A 19589-nucleotide genomic window follows, 5' to 3' on the forward strand; every position below is an offset into this window, starting at 1 on the left:
TGCCGGCCACATGGGCAACTAGTATTATCGTCCCAATTTACAAAAGGGAGATAGGTCAGAACCAGCTAATTATCGCCCAAACTCCCTTTTGGATAATACTTTAAAAAAATTGGGACGTATAATCTATAATAGAGAACTTGAATGGGGAGAAGATGCAGACTTCCTGGACCCTTGTCAGATGGGATTCCGGAGCAGGGTAGGAACAGTTGAGCAATGCCTGAATCTGAAATTAACAATTGATAAGTACAGCATTGCTAAATCATCCCCTACCTACCTCGCTTTTATGGATCTCTCATCTGCTTTTGACTTGGTGAACAGATCTAAACTTTGGTCAATTTTATCACACAATGGCCTTGATGACACCCTTGTGAGATTCCTTGCCTACCTACACACCGATTTGAAAGCACAAGTACGAATCGGGATGGGCGGAGAAGTTTCAGGAGCCATTGATATAGGTAGGGGGGTGAGACAGGGGTGCGTTTTAGCACCCCTGTTGTTCATCATCTATATTAATGGTTTATCTAATTGCCTGAAAAAAGTCACAACAGATGTTCCGATAATCTTAGGGAAACCCCTACCAGTGCTTCTATATGCAGACGATGCGGTGCTTATTGCCCGCACACCAAATGCTCTTCGTCTGCTTGTACATACTTTTGTTAATTTCATGGAGGGTCTGGATTTGAGGGTCAATTTTAAGAAATCTTTTATCATGTCCTGTGGTCCTGGCAAAAGGAAACTCAACACCATACAGATAGGTACAGATAAATTAGAATCTGTTCCTAAGTTTCCTTATTTAGGGTTGGTTTTCGCTGCGAACGGCTCATGGAGTGGGCATTTGGCCCACACCACAAGCAAGTTCTCGAAAGCCACCAATTCTGTTTTGAGTCTTCCGCGCCCAAAGAAAATTGGTGCCACCAAGGCTATTTTAAAGATTTTTAAATTACAGTGCTCACCTGTTGCCTCGTATGGAGCTGAGGTCTGGGGGTCGGGAAGCAGTCATTGTATACAAAGAGAGGAAATTCGCTTCTGCAAAAAAATGTTGGGTGCCCCTATCTCATCCTCTGATTTTATTTGCCATAGTGAATTGAATCTTCCGTATATAAGTGACTTCATTAGAGCCAGACCAGCACTTTTTTGGATCAGAGTCTGGGGGAATAATGCGGCCGTCCTCACACAAAACATCATAAAGGACTGTTTAAATTGTGATCATGGAATGGCTATTCCTTGGCTCCTAGAAGTTTCTAAATCCCTTATTGCAGTGGATAGAGGCAATTTGTTTACTGATCCTATGTCAATTGAAATCAAGGATAAACTTGAGGTCAAAAATGCACTGTATGCACTTTATAACACTGAAAGGATAGGAAGAGAATTGCAGAAATCAAGTGTTGCAAAATACGTAGGGTACGAACTTTGTAGTCAACCCCTCCCGAATTATCTGTCCCTTCCTATGACTAGTTGGGAGAGATCACTTTTATTTCGCTTAAGGGCGGGTACAGTAAAAATTTTGTTGTCTTTCCCTCTGGGGTATCGCCATAGTGCTGATTTTAATCCATGCACCTGTGATGGTGTTAGCACACAAGATGATTTGCACTTCCTATTCTTTTGTAAATTTTATCTTAGATTTATTAAATGGCTCTTAACTCCATATTTTAAGAAAAACAGACCACTCTCACTTAAAGAATCGTATAGTATACTGATCTCCCTGGATACTGATGAATTAATTTTTCGCACCAGCACTTTTTTAAGATCGGCTATACGAGTGCGTAAAATGATGGAAAATCCCTGAAAATAGAAACTAGTTTTATTGGAGCTTCTCGCACTTTACTGTAACTGTATGGAACTCTATATCTTTGCACTATTTTGTAATTATATGAACCTTATATTATGAAATATTTTTCTACTTTTTTTTTGTATGTTTGTATATTTTAATGAATTGCTGTTTTTATTGCGGTACTTTTATGGAATTCGAATAAAGGTCTTTTGAACTTGAACTTGAGCCTGTTATTTGCAAAAATGTATCGCGCCTACCTCAAACCAATGCTATGTATTTAGCAATTTCACAGGGAACTGCGGAATCTATTTTAATGAATTAGTTATCCTGTAAAATTGTATATGTGGGGCAAAAAAAGTAGAGGACTTGGTGACTCCCCTTTAGACCTGCCTAGGAACATACGCAAATAGGGGGATTTCAAGAGAATGCTCAAATGAAATACTTTACGCAAACCAGGGCTGCACATCCTCCTATGCAATAACCAGAGAGTCTCTGAAGACGTAAGGGATTATTAATTGTGTTGATATCCGCCGAAAAATCTAAGTCTTTGGACTCTGACATCGCCTCCATCCACCTTCTTCTGCAGTTCGCCCACAAGATAAACGGATAATTAACTATGTGCTCATGACTGGCCTGAACACAGAAACGTATTATGTTATTTTACATGATAATAGCTTGTAATTTTACAATACATTTGATTGAATCAGTTTGGATAGACATGGAAGTTTGGGAAATAGGTGATAACTGCACAAGTTGGATGGCTACAAGGGAGGTTTCTTCAAGAGTGGTCAGCTGACTGGAAGTTTCTATTTATCAGAAAACATACTTAGCATAATAGAGTAAGAAAAGATTTCAACTTTCACTTGGCCAATTGTAAATACCAGGGTTAAAAAATCCTTAAAGGAGGAACGGGGGAGGGGGGGCATGGGCTTTGATGTGACCCATAGGTTGACATGATCAGGATTTATTTGGCTATTTCTTTTGTGTCATTGGCTGAAAACACGTCTAAAGATTATGCAACCTTGTGAAATATAGCTGAGAGATATGGTTATCTCTAGGCTACATCATATAGGGCCAGAGGTATCATCATTGTATTTTGCAAGACCTTAATAGTGAATTTTACCGATTCGCTATTAAGGACTCGCAAAATGCAATGTATGTAGGTTTCGCAATTTAAACAGTGATTCCTACGCAGTCCTTATTTGTGAGTCGCAAATAAGGAAGGGCATCCCATTCATTTCTATGGGTCAATCGGTCCATAGAAATGAATGGGATTTGCATCCGCACTTCGCGAGTACCCAATGGGTACTCGCAAATTGCACATGCAATTTCAAGAGTGCAAGGGTGCCAAAAGGACACCTTGTTGCACCCCTGAAATATGCATGTGTGCACATGTGGCGCACATACATGCCCTAAGAGCACCACGTGGTACTTTGAAAAATGCAAAGAAGTGCATTTTTCTAGGAAATTACCACCAACTTGAAGTTGGTGGTAATTTGCGATTCCTTAAGGCCAGATCACAAATTTTGGGTGCTTTCAGAATTGCATTTAAGGAATCAATACCTTAAATGAATTTGCAAAATAGGGAATTGCTAATTTTGCGATTCCTTATTTTGCAATGGCCTTTTGGGATGATACATCCCAAAAGGCATTTTCCCGTTTTTGAACAGGAAAACCCTTGATGCATCTGGCCCATTGAGGTTTATTTAACATGTAGTTTCAGTTCACAAACACTCTCTGGGCATGATTCACAGAACTAACTTAAGACAAAATCCTAAACTTACTACAATTTTGCTATTCACAGAAGGTCCTTACTCATTTTGGTATTCACAGAATACACTTACTCATTATGAGTAAGTGCCTTCTGTGAATACCAAAATAAGTAACTTACTCATTTTGAGTAACTTACTCATTTTGGAATTCACAGAAGGCACTTACTCATCAGTAAGTGCCTTCTGTGAATACCAAAATGAGTAAGTGCCTGCTGTGAATACCAAAATAATAGTAAGTTTAGGATTTTGTCTTAAGTTAGTTCTGTGAATCGGGCCCTCTATACATTATTACTCTTGAATTGTCCTCAAATGTTGAAGGATCTTACTTAATAGAGCAGTGCCTGGTAGAAAGTTCAATTTCTGAAACTTTTTGATAATGGACTAGACAATTGGTGTTAAAGTTTTCTGAGACTAAATTACAAAGGGAAGGCTGGGTTATCAGACCATGTTAGTTTAAATAGAGTACCAGCACCAATCAGATCAGAAGGCAAGAAGATTGGATCTAAATTGTCTGCTGCCTTGTACATGGGAAGTGTATTTTCCTGAAGCAGATTAGTCGAAGGAAGTTGTCTGAATAATGCTTGTTTGAGGTGCAGTGGGGTAGTTCTAGCCAAAAAGCCAAAGAGTAAAGTCCACAAGAAAATCCAAAGGCTCTAAATTTTAGGTAAAAATGAATAAGAGATCCAGGAGTGGAGAGTTACCAGATAAAGCCATGCCCATCATGTAGTATCCCAAAAGGAATCTAATAGATACAAATTTGGATATAATACCCATCTCAAACTTTTCTAGGTCAATTATGTTTGCAAACATGATGTGCTCAGCTTTCCTTTGCTTTAGAACTAGGTTTGTGCTTAACAAATACCAAAACCACATACCTATTCAAGAATCAGTTTGCAATAATGATCACAAACAGTGTAAAATATGGACATGAATTTATAGCTCATGTTAAGATTAGCTAATTGTGTAAATTTTTATAGTTGTGAAATTGCATTTGTGGGTCAGACGCTAGATGCATCTGACTACAACAAGGACTGTTCACCTCCCACTTCTAACTTTCTGTTCCTAGGTTCCCAGGACCTGCCAGTGCTTGATTTGAGCCGGTGGTTTCCGATGCTCGAACCCATATGCAACATTGTGTAATTGTTTTGTTACTTGGTTGTACTGCTACTCTGTAAAGCGCTGTGATTCCTCTGGGTCTAGCCAGCGCTATATAAAATTCTTTAAAATAATAATTTAAAAAAATAAACACCTGTACTTGTGACAGTCTGCCACAAGGTGGTGCTGTCTGGCTAATTTAGAGAGGACCACAACAACAGTCAATTATCAGTTAAATATACATTAAAATGACTATTACCTGCCACACAAGGCAATCATATAGCTTTGGGGGCCTAGAATAGTCCGAATAGTCACACTTGTGGGAGTGTTATGGTTGGAAGTTGTGTTGTTACTATCATTGGCAGCATGGCAGGGACAATGTGTGGTGCAAGCTGCAGTGGCTGCCTGACGAGAGCCCTGGCACTTATTTAGTAAATAACTAAGCACTGCCCAACAATGCAGTGTTTGAACGTGGCCTGGCCTAGCTGCATGTACACTGTGCCCACAAGGCATTCTGAGAAAGGGGCAAGGGGTTCCCTTCCAATATCCTAGCTGGCCAGATTTTCCAACTGAATCGCACAAACTTCAGTTGGCAGGAGCCCACTTCCCAAAGGCCAGAACTTCGGAGTATAAGCTGAAGCTCCAACAAAGCTCACTAAAAACTTCTTTGAGCTAGACCTGGGTGGGTCTGCTGCTGATGCAACTTCTGGAATGTGGAGCTAGGTGCTGCCTGTTCCTTTTGGCTGGGAAAAAGCATGCCACAGCTCTGTTGTCCCATGTGTCCTGTATGAAAGCCCAAGAAGATATGTTGAATTTTTATTAAATATCTACATGTCGAAATTTTTAAACACTATTTAAATCTACTTGTTGTGTAAAGAAATTCACCCGCCCCAACTTATTCCCTAAATCAGTTAGATGGGCTAACACAAGCACATCACTTGTTGTTTTTAGGTCAAGCATTCGAGACCTCTTGTATATACTTTAGTATATACTTATCTTGTATATACTTTGGTATATACTTATATGTGTATGTACTTTATGGGCTCCGGGGATCAGCCCTAAGACTTGTCTGCTTCCGCTTAGGGACTTTTTGTTCTGTTCAACAGCCTCTATTTAACTTTCGTGATAGAAAAGGATCAGCAGAGGCCAGTAAAATACCAGAATCACTTTAGTATTCTCTAGATTCCAGTCCACAGAAATTGTCTTCCATGAGCACCCGTACACAATATTATTTTTTTCAAATCTTGTATTTTCAGTTATATGACCACCGAAGGCCCCGATTTTATATTAAAAACAGAGCTTTGGACCATACCATTTCTCACTGAAAGGCAATATTTCCCTCCATGTGTTCCCATACCCGGCGTGTCACGCAGTTTGGTGCTTACTTTCTCTCTATGTTAACCCCTTGGCCGCGGGGGTAATTCCCCCGATGTGCTGGGGGGCACGCACAGCGCCCCGGTGCTCGTGACGAGCTCAGCTCGTCATGAGCCACGGTGGCCGTGAGCTCATGACGAGTTGAGCTCTTCACAGCCACACCTGTTTCTTTGGAACGCTCAGCACATCAGGGGAATTAGCCCCGCGTGCGAGCGTTGGAGCCGTTATGACGAGCTCAGCTTCAGACTGGAATCTGAACCTGTGGTTAGGACATTAACCCACTCAACTACTCCACAAGTATCTAAACCAGTGACCTACATATTGCACATGGTGCGCAAATCACACAGAACTCTGCAAATGAGCCCATGCAGCATCTAAAATGTTTACCTACAATGTGACAAAACATTGTTTACTTTTCTGCACGTTTTCAATACTTTATTTCCCTTTCTTTCCTTCTGTGATTCAGAGGCCTCGAGGTTCTTGTTTAATTTAATTTTTGTTTTTTTTATTTACATTAGTTTCATCACTCTTTTCTTATATTTCTCTTTCTCTCCGTCTTGGACAGACACTCACCGCTGCACAGACACACACTGCATGTATTCCACCTGCTTAGAAAGATACACGCACTCTGCATCAGATTCACATTACCCACAGACTTCCTATATATGCTTCCAAACAAGTCCACAGCCCCAGTGCTCGGAGCTCCCGCAGAGGTTGAAGGGCAGGGTGTGCAAGTAGAAACAATGAGGCACATCAAAGCAGTGCATGCAGAGGCTGCCGACAAGGGAGATGAGTGCATGGGAGATAAGACCCAGGCACGCAGTCGCCTAGACAGAAGTAGGTGCTCTGATATTTGTTCACTTGAACAGACTGCCGCATTGGGGATGCATGTGGATGAATATCTGGAGAAGAAATGTGTATGCAGTTGCATATTGATAATTATCTGATTTTGGAGATTAGAGGACAAAAAACTACTGTCTCAAACGTTGCGGTGCTCACCTGCTAGCTTTGGGCTTCGCCCTTGCTGGATCAGTGCACTGTCTCTGTTCACATTCCTCCTTAGCCTCTTTAAATGCACAAAAAGTGCCTCTAAAGATGCATTTAAAAGACACCAGTTTTACTGCAGCCACAGCAACCACAAACCCTAGGAACAGTTCTGTCCTTCTTTACCATAACTTATTGTCTAGTTGTACTTCAGACAAAACGGACATTAAGGCCTCTTGCCACCTAAGGAAAACTGTATGTCTCAGGCATCGTGAGATGCAAATTTCCAACCTCAGCCATAGCCAACACAAGCAAAGGCATGGGGCCAGATGTACAAAGGTTATCTGGGGGCGCAAATGGGTTTCTGACCCGCTTGCGCCCGCAAAAAACCTGTGGCCCAAGTAATAATCGTATTTTACGAGTCGCAAATCAATTTGCGACTCGCAAAATAGGATTAGAGACTTGCTATTAGGAAGGGGCGTTCCAAGGACGTCCCTTCCTAATAACGACTCCTTAAGCTATGTATGAATGTTTTGCAACCGCAATTGCAGTCGCAAAACACTCATAGTTTACTACCCTTCTCAGAAGGGTGATAAAGCACTCGCGAACCGGAAGTGGTCCCCTGGTGACCCTTCCAATTTCTGAAGGCGTGCACAAATAATTTTTAAAGGCAGGCAGTGGTCCCAGGGACCACCGCCAGCCCTTTAAAAATGAAACTGAAAAGTTTCATTTTTATTTTTTAAATGCACCCCATTTTCCTTTAAGAAAAACGAGCTGCATTTACAAACAAAAAAAAACGGGTTTATTTCAAAGCAGTCCCAGACATGGAGGACTGCTGACCCCAGCAGGCCACCATCCCTGGGAGTGCCAGCCATTCCTAATGGGGTCGCAAATTGCGACAGCCTCATTAATAAGCATGAGGCATGCAATTTGCAAACCCATTGGGAATAGCAAACAGTGTCTCGGGTCTCGGGCACTGTTGTGCATCCCAATTAGTGAGTCGCAAATGTGATGCAATATGCGACTCGCTAACTGGCGGGTTGAATATCTGGCCTTTGGACACAGTGCCAAAAAGGTTTCTCCATCCCTCCAGAAATCAGATGTCTGCCTGAATAATCTGCTTGAAGACATGCAGCTCCATGGGGTGGTGATCCTTTAGAGCACACTGCCTCCCTGTGATACCACGGATTGTCCTTATATATCATCTGCTCCTGCTTTGCTTCAGAGGCTGGAAACTCTGTTCACCTGAGTAGCCCTTTGCCTCCTCCGTGTACAAGGTACCCTCCACCCCTCAGTATCTGTTGACCATGAGTCTGTAGGGCGCACAGGTTATGAGTTATCCAAACTCAAGGGACCACCAGCCTCTTAACTCAAACAGTGAGAGAGGCTTATCTGTCCAAAACTCACAAATCACATTCCTCAACTTGAGACATTTCTCCTTTCACATGCAATTACTGTTACACTGTATTTCGATTGCCACTGTGTTTCTCCTTGTTTTAGCCTCGTTTCGGTGTGCTTGAGAGCAACAGAATCTCGAAAAGTAAGGTGTGTGAATTCGTAAAGTAGCACAGTTTTGGTGGGAGATAAGCAGTCCTCCATTTTACAGTGACTTGTCCATGACAGCAGTGTAATTGTGAACGTCACATGTGTGTAAATACTGTTTAAGATATTGCATCTTTATACTAAGGGTATTATTTTCTTTTTGAGATCTGTTCCAGTGTTACCAATTTTCTAATGATCACAAATAGTATAAAGTGCTTTATCCTGTGGTGCTAGTTGGACCACTGTGAGTCTGAGTTAGTGTTTGGTGGACAGAGTATTCTATCACAAACGAGACAGAGTACCCTGTCCATCGAATCCTCATTACATCCGCTCTATAAAGAGTTGAGAGAATGTCAGTTTTCCAATTGTGGTGCACCTGTTGGCTCTGGGGCCGGAAAATACTCTAAAATTAGGCTACCCACCTTATTTATTTAGAACAGGTGATCTGATGTCTTTTTTCTGTTCTGTACATCACTACTAGGTCAAATCTGGCAATCAAGAACAGAGAAATAAAAAGAACCCCAACACCCTGGGAAAAATCACCCAGGGTATGGGGACTAATATTTTTTTTCATTTTTATCGAATCAAATTTCCTCTCTGGGAGTTTTTTTTCTGAAAAATATAATTTGTATGTATTTGGATGACTAAAAGGCAGCAGTCCTGCACCAAACTTTCAGTTTTCTACGTAGGAGCCGCCATGCCAGTGGATTGTGTGAACACACAGAGAACGCTACTGGGTTGGCAGTGAACGCAAAACATGCTGGTCTTTGTCCATCAGAGAGGCTGACGTATTTTCCTCGACTACCTCAGCGGACATAGGAAAGATTGCCAAGGCCTAAACCAGCCTCTATGTTTCACTGCATCACTGGTTGTACAGTGTACTGTGACTGGTCCATACTTTTACTACGTGACCGCCGTTTTGACTTTATCTGTAAGCATATACTGAAATAATAAAGGGCTATTTCCTTTTTAAAAACTCACTGGCTGAACAATCACACCTATTTTGCCACTCGGATGTGATGACTGTACCTAGACTCATCCCTACACTTCTTTCTTTGAAGGAGTTTCGGCTTCTCGTTCTATCAATTTGGAAATTGAAGGGAATGGCCATTTTGGGCCAGTTACCCAGAGTCCTGGATGATTGGAACACCAGCATTATCATGTTAGTTATCCCTCCAACTACATGGATAAAAGAAAACGTTTAACAGGCTGCATCAGTGTAATTGTACACTATAATGAAAAAACTGCGTTGTCCTCTCTTCTGTGTGCGGGCATCACTACCCCAGGTCTAGTTTCAGTAGGTTTCTAGGCAGTTCATGCAATTGGGGAGCAGCCCTGGATGCACTCTTTTCAGATGTAAAGCTTGTGAGGTCCAAGACACCACTCACCTTGGTTCCAAGGACACAAAAAGCCCTGAACTTTCAAGGACATGACAATTTTCAGGCCAATCATGTTTTTAATGATAGAACTCTTACTGTTCCTAACCATAAGTCCATAGGATAACACACAATATCATCTGTCCAGCTTTTCAAATTCAGTTTAAGCACTTTCAACTATTTTTCTTTGTTTATCCAAGATCTGTGGACATTTGAAGTTTGAAAATATTTCTGCATTAATGTATCTGTTATGCAGACAACAGGCGAAGTCGACATATTCTGTTTCCACTCCAAAATCCGTTCATGATTACACTTAAACAACTGTTTAAATTACTTGCTATGTAACCTTTTCAAATTGGCCTCCTTAAATGTAAAGTTCTCTTTGTTTGCACTGCTCATTCCATATCACAATATTAGATGTTCACTAAGTTTAAACTCAAGCAAAGTTTAAGCTGCATTCCTGACAGAAAAACCAAGTTAATACTATCCTGCAACTGGCTGTGCCTCACCTGCAGATGGTCAACCAACAAGACATTGCCCTCAACGATGCTGGTGGGTTCTCCACTATTTGCGAAGATCTTTGATACTAAGTCCATGTATCCTTTGAAGAAAACAATTGGGCGTAACTGGACATCAAATAAAATGGCCGACATTCCAGCCATTACTTCTTCTCCCTCGCTTCCTTCTTCTTCTTCAGCTCCTCCTCCTCCCAAGAGTGATTCAAGACCACTTGCTTCAATCGATACCTAAAATAGAAATGGCGCAGGATTAGCAGGAAACCAATGCCTACTGTGCAGCACAAGGCGCAATGTGCTCCAAAGCTCATGGCCATGTCCAGAGGAGACTCTTGCACTACACTTCGGGTCACAGCAGATTCTATTTAAATATATTTCTCAGCGCTTGTAAACCACTAAATATCACTTTCCACGTTCATCAGGATTCAGACTTATTAGCCTCATCAAGAATACTCATCTCAGGCCAAAAAGATTAGTGCTGCTTTGATGGTTTAGTTCAGACGTAATGTTTTAAGACATATGCATTCTTCTTCACTTTAACATCACAAGATTCCACAAGATTACACGTCACTGGGTTCCTTCCGCGACAGTGTTAGAATTTGACTTAACTTTTAAAAACCCAATTGAGCAAAGAGTTGCAATTCGATCACTAATTAAGAAATTATAAGTACCCAATTTGACTCAATCCTTTTCAATCTTAGTTCAGGAACCAAGTTGCATTAGAAATGATACTGAGGTGGCTCTCGTGTGGGTTGGTCACATTCTACTTTTATTCAGAAGTGTAACACATTTTACAGACGAGGTGCACAAAAAAGACGTCTGGATGCAAGGCACTGAATATGTTTCATTATTTCAATGTTTATTTGAGTAAACTAGAAGGATAGCTGAATGAGCTGAAAGTTTGCAGCTTGAGCAACGTGGGGATCGGCAGGTCATGAGTGTGAATGCCGGCAGGGCAGACTCAGCCTTTTATTCTCTCGAAGACAGGTGAATGGACAAAAGTAGCATCTGTTATTTAAAGAGTTTAGAAATATCAGTGTGAATAAAACTCTTGTCAACTTTCTGCCGCAGTCCTTCTGCTCCAAGCGCCTTGTAACCGCCTGGTGTAAGTGCGCTGTATAAATAATTTTAACATAACATAACGTGTGTTATGAAGCGCTATATACACACACAAGTTATTATTTTTAAATGGAGAGATCAAGCATTGCCACCCAGCTGAGATGAGCATTGAAAATTTGTCATATGGTTTTTAGTCGATTGTGGTATTTCTGTTCAACTGCTAGTGTTAGTCGCAGCAGCACTCTGAAATATATAACATAATCAAAAACTCACTGGCTGTCATTTTATTTATTTTCTGTCTACACTAACTTTCGGTTGGTTTGTGACAATGAAGCTCACATGTAAAGAGGCAGTTGGTAACGCCCACACTTTTATAGCTTGTTGTGGGTGTGCGTAGACCATGTTATGTGCATCAGGCAATAATTATGGCCTTATTTCCTATGCACACTGTGGTTTTAAGAAATATTGTGTAGTTTTATTGTGCTCTCCCTAAGACATTTAACGTCTTCTAGAGCACGGGCACTGTAAACTAATGTAAGGGATTGTATAATAATAGTAGTAATAATATTAATAATAATAATAATAATAATAATAATAGTAATAGTAATAATAATAATAATAATAATAATAATAATAATAATAGTAATAATAGTAATAATAATAATAATAAAAATCTTCATAAAGGGATTCAAACCTAATGCCCAACGACCTGTCACAGCTGGCAAATATGGGCCTAGATTTACAAGAACCCTAAATTATTTTCAAAGAAGTTTAGATAGATGCCCATACAATTGGAGAACACTGATTACATAGTTTACTGTATGATACATGGGGTTCCTGCAACGGCCTCTGTAGCAGGTGAACGGTCATGTCCCCTTGCAGCCAGGTTCATCCTTCTGCTCCCCTTCGTCATCCCCATGGGAAGATTGTGCATCACTGAGACCACATCAATTGAGGGACATGGCAGTACATGCAGAGTATGACCAGCCCCCACCGTTGTACTAAACTTACGTATGCTAGGGGTAGCCTTGCTGATGCTGAAGGGTATGATAACTCAGTCACACATGACAAGTGGTAAGACTCCCTTCACTCCAGGGCCACTGTTTTTTTTGTGTTTCAGTTTTGTGAAAAATTAAGAAGGCCCACCAGAACACTAAGACATGGAGGTCCACCCAGGACTAATTTGTGATGAAAGTGTCTCTGCTCTTTCAGAGGAACAACTTTCATCAGAATTACACTGGGAAACTGGCAATGAACCCTAAATAGGGCTGCCAGCAAGTCTGCTGCATGGTGGGCTGGCGCAAGTCTTCAAGGTGAATCAACGTGTGACCTCTGTGGTCTAACTGACCCGGTAAGTCTTTGCTCCACCTTTCTATCCCAGTCAAGGAAACCCATGTGGTTAAGGAAGCTTTGGATACAAAGCCATATTCTGAGTGGCAAAAGTGTAGGATGCAGATGGATGAGGGGCAGCTCACTCATATTCAGGCTTCAAACAACGTTTTAGGTGAACATAGCTCTCAGTCTTCAACGCCCAATCCATGCCTGTTTTCAGGTGTAATAAATAAATGTAAAGTTTGCATGGCTCTTGGTTTTTTCATATATTGGTATTTTAAATTGCATTGTGTTCTCTTCTGATGCTTATCGTATTAATTACAGGCCATGTCCCATTCAAACACATTCATCCTACCTTTAGGCCCCACTGAATAAGTAATGAGGGACATCTAGTCAGTGTGTTGAACCTTACTGGGAGGACCCTCGATCAAAAGAGGAAGTTACTTGCCTTTGGTACCGCTCCTTCTGGTGGAGGTTCTATCCAACTCACCGTTTGAATATTCCACAGTCATCAGACTGGATCCATAACATTTTCAACAACACTCCTGAGCACCTGTACATGCTGTTGTGTTGCTTTGCCCTGACATTGTTCCACTCCGGAAGTGACATACCAAGCAGCATATAAGTGACATGCATATGCGCCAAGATCCATTGCTTTCTAGGCTGTCCGCAGCCCCAGATGCCTAGCCCATTAACAGATTGGTTTTGACCACTGTACAAATCTCTTTTTAAATGAAAAAAAGGAGCCTAGTTTACTGAAAGTCAAGGATGGGAGGGTTGGGGATTAATCTGCGGTTAGATAGAGTAGCGTTACAGAAGGGAAGTAACTTGTTCTTCTGTTACATATTTCTAACCGTGGATTCCTCTTAAGTAGCTATTAAAGCCGTACCCTCCCAGTGATCAGTCTCTGCACTGGCTCAGACCAAAAAGTCCTGCAAGATCGGGCGGGTAAAGTTTTCTTTTCGAAAAACCTGCATGTCCAAGTAGTGCTTTCTGAACATATGAAGGGTTGCCCACGAAAAGGCCTTGTAAATTTCCAGAACAGGCATTACGCATGCCAACACAGTGGTAGTGGCCTTGGCTTTGGTGGACTGAGCTCATAAGCCTTCTTGGACTTGCTTCTCTACTAACATCTAGCAGATTGTGATACAGAGATTGATGTAAAAACTGAGAGATCTTGTAGGCTCTAGCCAATGGAGTCTTTCCTCCTCCTCAAAGGGATGAGGTGGAGCGAAGAACACCAGAAGCGTGAGACTTTGCCCTGTAAAGAAAGGAGTCACCACTTTTGGGAGATAGGAGGTCGGGTCATCTTGAAGACCAAGTTATCTGGAAATAATGTTGTGTACAAGGCAGGCTTTAACATTGGTGGCGCCCTGTGCGACAATGTCTACTGGCGCCCCCCCAATGACCACCTCTACCATGGATTCCCTCACTACCACTCTTTAACATTGCCCCTCAAGTTTCCATAAACACTGTCTCTCTGATTCATTTAGTTTTGTAGCACGACTCATATCAGTGTAAGGCATCAAAGCACTTTACATCACTGTCAGCGGGTCGAGAGCTGTCCTGCAGGTAGCCCAGTAACAGACTTTCCCTCTCGCCTACAGGACTGGGCTGGCCCCTTTAATAACTGTTTGAGCTTGTGTTTCTTTGTATTAAACGAAATACCTGCTCTGTTGTGAATAAACAACACTGACCCTAACATTTAGTCTTGGCTCCGTCCCTCCTTGTAACCAAAGGTTACAATCACACATACATTGCACATAGACAATCATATATGTGTAAACCAGTGTATTGGAAAGGTTACATCAGACAGGACTACAAGGTATAGAGTAGGAGTAACATGTCATCGATACTGGTAGGGAATTTAGTTTAAGAGTCCTTATTCTGGAAAAGCACGAATTCTGGATTTAAAATGTAACACCATTGTTAGGGGTTCTCTTTAATAATAAGAATTGTTTTCTATCCAAATGAACCCTTTTGGCAAGATTAGGATAATGAAAGACTTGACAAAAAACACATAGCTCTAACATATATTTTGCCGTTTACATGCAGCTCTTTGATGACAGTTATTAGCTCGATTTTTTATATTATGATTTTGGTTTACGTGTCAGAAGGAGCTCTCTTACAGAAGCAGTAACCCACTTACCTATTTACATTATATGCAATTTGTTATCTTCATGGTACATGTTCTTAGCAGCAGGCATTTTAACCCGCTGCTCTACTTTTGGATGAGTCAAAACTTCCACTAGACAAACCTCCGTCTCTTTCCAGGAAGACGATTAATCACCAGAGTTATCTTGACATTTTAATTTATGCCTGAAATTTGCTGGCGGCTCGGAACACGGCAGCAGGTGCTTTTTAAATTATAATACACTTGCAAAAAGGTCACCCCCCCCCAACTTGAGTCAGCGCCAGGCGGGGTGGCACTGATGGCATTGCCGTAGAGCCGGCACTGGTTGTGCATGTTGGTTTGAGAGACAAGGCATGGCGTTTAGAGATCCCACCAGGTGGTATACTACCAGGAAAATCCGCTGGTGTTCTAATCACTTCAATAAGTGCAGTGCCTCCTAACGCAGGAGGCACTACACTTACCTCTATCCTGCTTGCTGCAGTACTACAAGGTGGTAGTGTTGTCCATGGGCACCTGCAACAGTCTCCCTCCCTTTGATTGATGACAGGAAGACTTTCAATGCCAAGTAGATGGCCTGCAACTCTAGGAGACTGATGTGGAGCTGAGCCTCCTCCAGAGACCAGATGCCTTTGATCTTCAGCTCTCCCAGATGGCCTCACCAACATAGTAGTGAGGCATCGCTCACCACTGTTAGCTCTGGGTGGGGTAAGAAGAGGGGTCTGTCGCTAATACAATCTCAGTCCAGTAGCCACTACTGAAGGTCATGAGCAGCCTCATCCGAAATCTAGGTGTGGTCAGAGAGATCCTTCTGATGCTGTGCCCAGTGGTACCTCAGAACCCACTGAAAAACCTGCATATGCCACCTAGCTTGCTTGACCAGCATGATGCAGGAGGCCATCAGTCCTAACAGCCTCAGAGGTATCCTCATTCAGATCCAGGGCAGAGGCTAAAATATCTGAATCAAAGCACACATTTACTGGACTCTCTGCTCCAGGGGGAAGCCACAAAAGTACACCTTCTTCAGAGCAGTTCCAATGAAAGGAAGCATCTACAAAGGAGTCAGACTTTGACATGATGAAAGTGAACCCCAAAGATGGTAAGAGATCTCCCGTAGTCCGGTAGTGGGTGACGACTACATCGGATGAGTCAACTTTCAACAATCGGTTGTTAAGGTAGGTGAAGACTGAAAACTGTGACCTCCAAGATGTGCTGAAAGCACCACAATCTTTTTTGTGAACACCCAGGAGGACCAATGAGGCAAAAGCGGAGACAGTGAACTGAAAGTGCTCCTGTCTCAATGTGAACCCTTGATAGCAACTGCCTGAAGGAAGAGGATGAAGAAATAAGCGTCCAGAATGTACAACTTTAACATCCAGTGTCAAGGGTAGGAAAGACTAGGGTTAGAGTGAGCATCTTGAATTTGTCCTTCCTCAGGAAGGAGTTGAGGGGGAGATGATCTAAAATAGAACAAAGGCTTCTGTCCTTCTGTAGCACAAGGACATAACAGGAGTGCCACCCAGTTCCTTCTTCAGAGCCAAGAACCTTCTCTATGGTCCCTTTGGACAGTAGGGCCTGCATTTCCTGCTGCAAGAGATCCAGATGGCCATCTGTCAGCTGCTGTGAGGGTGGTGAGAGATGTTGTGGGGTGAAAAAAAGGAAAGTGTGTTACCCCACTGGGCAACTAGCAGGATCCACTTGTCTGAACAGACTGTTTGCTACCCTGGAAGAAAATGCAGGCTGGATGTCCAACTGGAAGGGCACACTAAAGATGTTTTGTGGCTGTTGCAGTTGGGGTGGCAGGGGATTGAGTTGATTGATGCCCATTCATATGTCTGTGGGTACCCCAGCCTCAACCGTGAAAAGGCTGTTGAGTCAGCTGGGCTTGCTTGCATAGACTGGTGGTACTGAAAAGAGGGAGTGAAACTGCTTGCAAAACTGACGCATTGGTGCAGACAGGCCAAAGGAGTGCACTGTGTACATGATGTCTTTAAAATGCTCGAGGGCCGAGTCTGCCTTCTCACCAAAGACGTGACAGCCATTGAAGGACATGTCCAATAGGGAAGATTTGACATCCCCAGAAAAGCAGGAAGACCTCATCCAGGCATGCCTCCTAAGTGTCTCGCTGGTGTCAACTCCCCAACCAAAGCAATCAGTAGCATCCAACCCACAGTGCATATTGAATTTTTCTGCATTACAACCACCCCAATTGGGATGTGTAAGTGTGGGACTCTGTAAGAATATTGGTTATGATCTCCATAGTAGGCAATTTAAGGTGAAGAACTTCAGCCACTCTTCGCATCAACACTGCAAAAGGGGGGCTTTCTTCCATAGGCAGCCCTGGAGGAGAGACTAAACCAGAGTCCGCAGAAGTATCGAGTTCACTTGCATCGTGAAGCTCATCATACCAGTTGTCCTCAGTGTATGGTTGAGCAGATTCCTTCCTATCATCATAATAGTGATTATCTGTGTATGTGCCAAAAAGATTGTGGAGTAACTGTGCCCTTCTTTGAGGCAAGTGCAAGGTGTCAGAGTCTGATGGTTGCCTGAAGGCTTGGCCAAGTGGGATCACAGCACAGCCTTGGTCGAAATGGAAGCATAGTCAGGTCGGAGACAAAGAGGTTTAGTGTTTTACACTTTGACTTCCAGTATCAATGCTCTGGAGAGGTGGTGTGAGAAGAACCCCTAGTGGAGTTCTAGTTGGAGGTTCTTATGGTTCATAAGAGCCTTGAGGCGCATCAGAGGGAGCCAGCAGCCAGCCGAAAAGACGAAGAATAGTTTTGCTGAACTCATGGATATACTGCAAGGCCATCGAGGGAGATGGAAACTCTGGTTACCCCAGGTTGAGAGTCTGAATCGACTCAGAGCGAGATCGAGTTTGGGAGACTTAGTCAGATGCATGTTTACCCCTTGACGCCTTCTCAGGGTTTCAGGAGTGGCAGGAAGGGGAAGAGTCCAGCTTTTTTTTTTTTACTTACTCAAGTACTTCTACCATGATGAAAATCTGCTGCAGGAGAGACTTTAGCAGTGGAAACGTGACCTTTGATTCAACCTCAACCAGTCCGGGCGTGGAGTCTTCCCTTGCTTGGAAAAGTAGAGCTTTGCCCATGGTCGCGGGTGGTCTTCATTCATCATGGGAGAAATTGTGCAGGTCTTGGAGTCGTAGTCTGACCGTTAGAACTAAAGATAAATCTGGTGGGGATCAGTCCAGACATTTGCTTCCCACAGTTACTGCAAGGTAGGAACCCTGTGGTTTAAGAGGGTGACATTTTGTCTGTGCAAACACAGACTCCTAGGGAATATTCAAAAGGTTAAAATTATGCCTCAGAATATCCCTTATTCAACATAAATATAAGAGCATACATTGCCTCTCCTTGGGCATTCACACTTAGAGATAGTTGGGGAAGGAATTGTGCCACATTTTTCAATCAGGAGGGATGAGTCCCCTGTTTTACAGCTACAAGCAGTGAACAGGGTATTCTTAGTATGAGGTTTTTAATGTACATTTTTTTGGGTGGGAACTTAATTTTACCTTTGCAAATAAATGCCCAAATTATTAAGTATCATGGGGTCTGATGATACAGTCTTGTGTCTTCACTCTTGCCTGATTAATCCAGGGATCTGGAAAAAAAGATCTGAAAGTAGTCCTATAATGTAAATGCCTAAATATTTAAGTAAATGAAAGGTGTGCAATTATTTGTAACATTCAGACATGGTGCTTTAAACTCCAGAGGCCTGACACCAGCACAACGTCTTATTTGAAGGCTTGGTTGGTACGTCAAGTGAGTGCTAAATAAAAAAGCAATGTCTTGAGAGCGCCCAAGACGAGCAATATAAAAAGAGGAAGCCTTGAAAAAATCTGCATGGGAAGGCAGAACTACATTTTGTTATTGGTTCTAAAGATCCAAAATGCCCCAGATGTCGCTGTGTTCAGGTGGATATTCCACATATGGTATGGACTTGTCCAACGATTCAGACATACTGGGCGGCGGTCCTAGAGGACCTGAAGAGAATAACAGGGTGGACGATTTCCGTGGATATGCGCACTTGTCTCCTCGGTTTAATTACCTGTGACCCTAAACGCAAGACAAGCAAGCGGTTCCTGGTTTTGGGGCTTATAACAGCTAGGCGGCGCATATCGATTCACTGATTAACCCAGCGAGGGCCGCTGCTGGCAAACTGGAAAACAGACTTCAGAGAGTGGGAACTGGCCGAGGAGGGGCATATGCGTAGCACTAGAAGAGACGACAAACTACCTGAGGTGCTGCTGGTGTGGGGGATGATGATCCAGGAGATAGAGGGACATGCTCCAAATTCCACACAGGAAAACACTCAAGATAATGGACGGAATGTTGCACAGTGGCAAAAAATTCACCCCCAGTCACAGATCTGTGTTTAATCCATCGTTATTTTGCTAACCAAGCCACCCCAGTTCAGACATGGCCATATGCAAATCAGTCTTGAGCCTGTGCCTCATGGGAACAGCCCAGACCGAACTGCCAAGCCATGTCTTCTGTGGTCCGGAATCAAGCAACCTAGGACCGGTTTCTGGCTATCCTCCTTCATCAGCCAGGATAGCTTGACTCCAGTGGCCTAGTGAGCACGGGACCCACGTCTGGGCATACCCTTCCCACATAG

At 42.7% G+C, this 19589-nt stretch overlaps 1 protein-coding gene across 5 annotated transcripts in view; it reads right to left on the bottom strand.

Moving 5' to 3' along the window:
* The window catches only part of LOC147711306 (microsomal triglyceride transfer protein-like), a 370310-nt gene that overhangs the window by 63616 nt on the left and 287105 nt on the right, over positions 1-19589 (bottom strand). For all 5 annotated transcript variants that reach the window (XM_086922044.1, XM_086922041.1, XM_086922045.1 and 2 more), the window contains one exon: positions 10424-10660. In XM_086922044.1, the coding sequence (XP_086778170.1) occupies positions 10424-10660 (237 nt within the window). The remainder of the gene's footprint in view (positions 1-10423; positions 10661-19589) is intronic.

Source organism: Lissotriton vulgaris, chromosome 5 (assembly GCF_964263255.1).
Source record: "Lissotriton vulgaris chromosome 5, aLisVul1.2, whole genome shotgun sequence".
Taxonomy (NCBI): Eukaryota; Metazoa; Chordata; class Amphibia; order Caudata; family Salamandridae; genus Lissotriton; species Lissotriton vulgaris.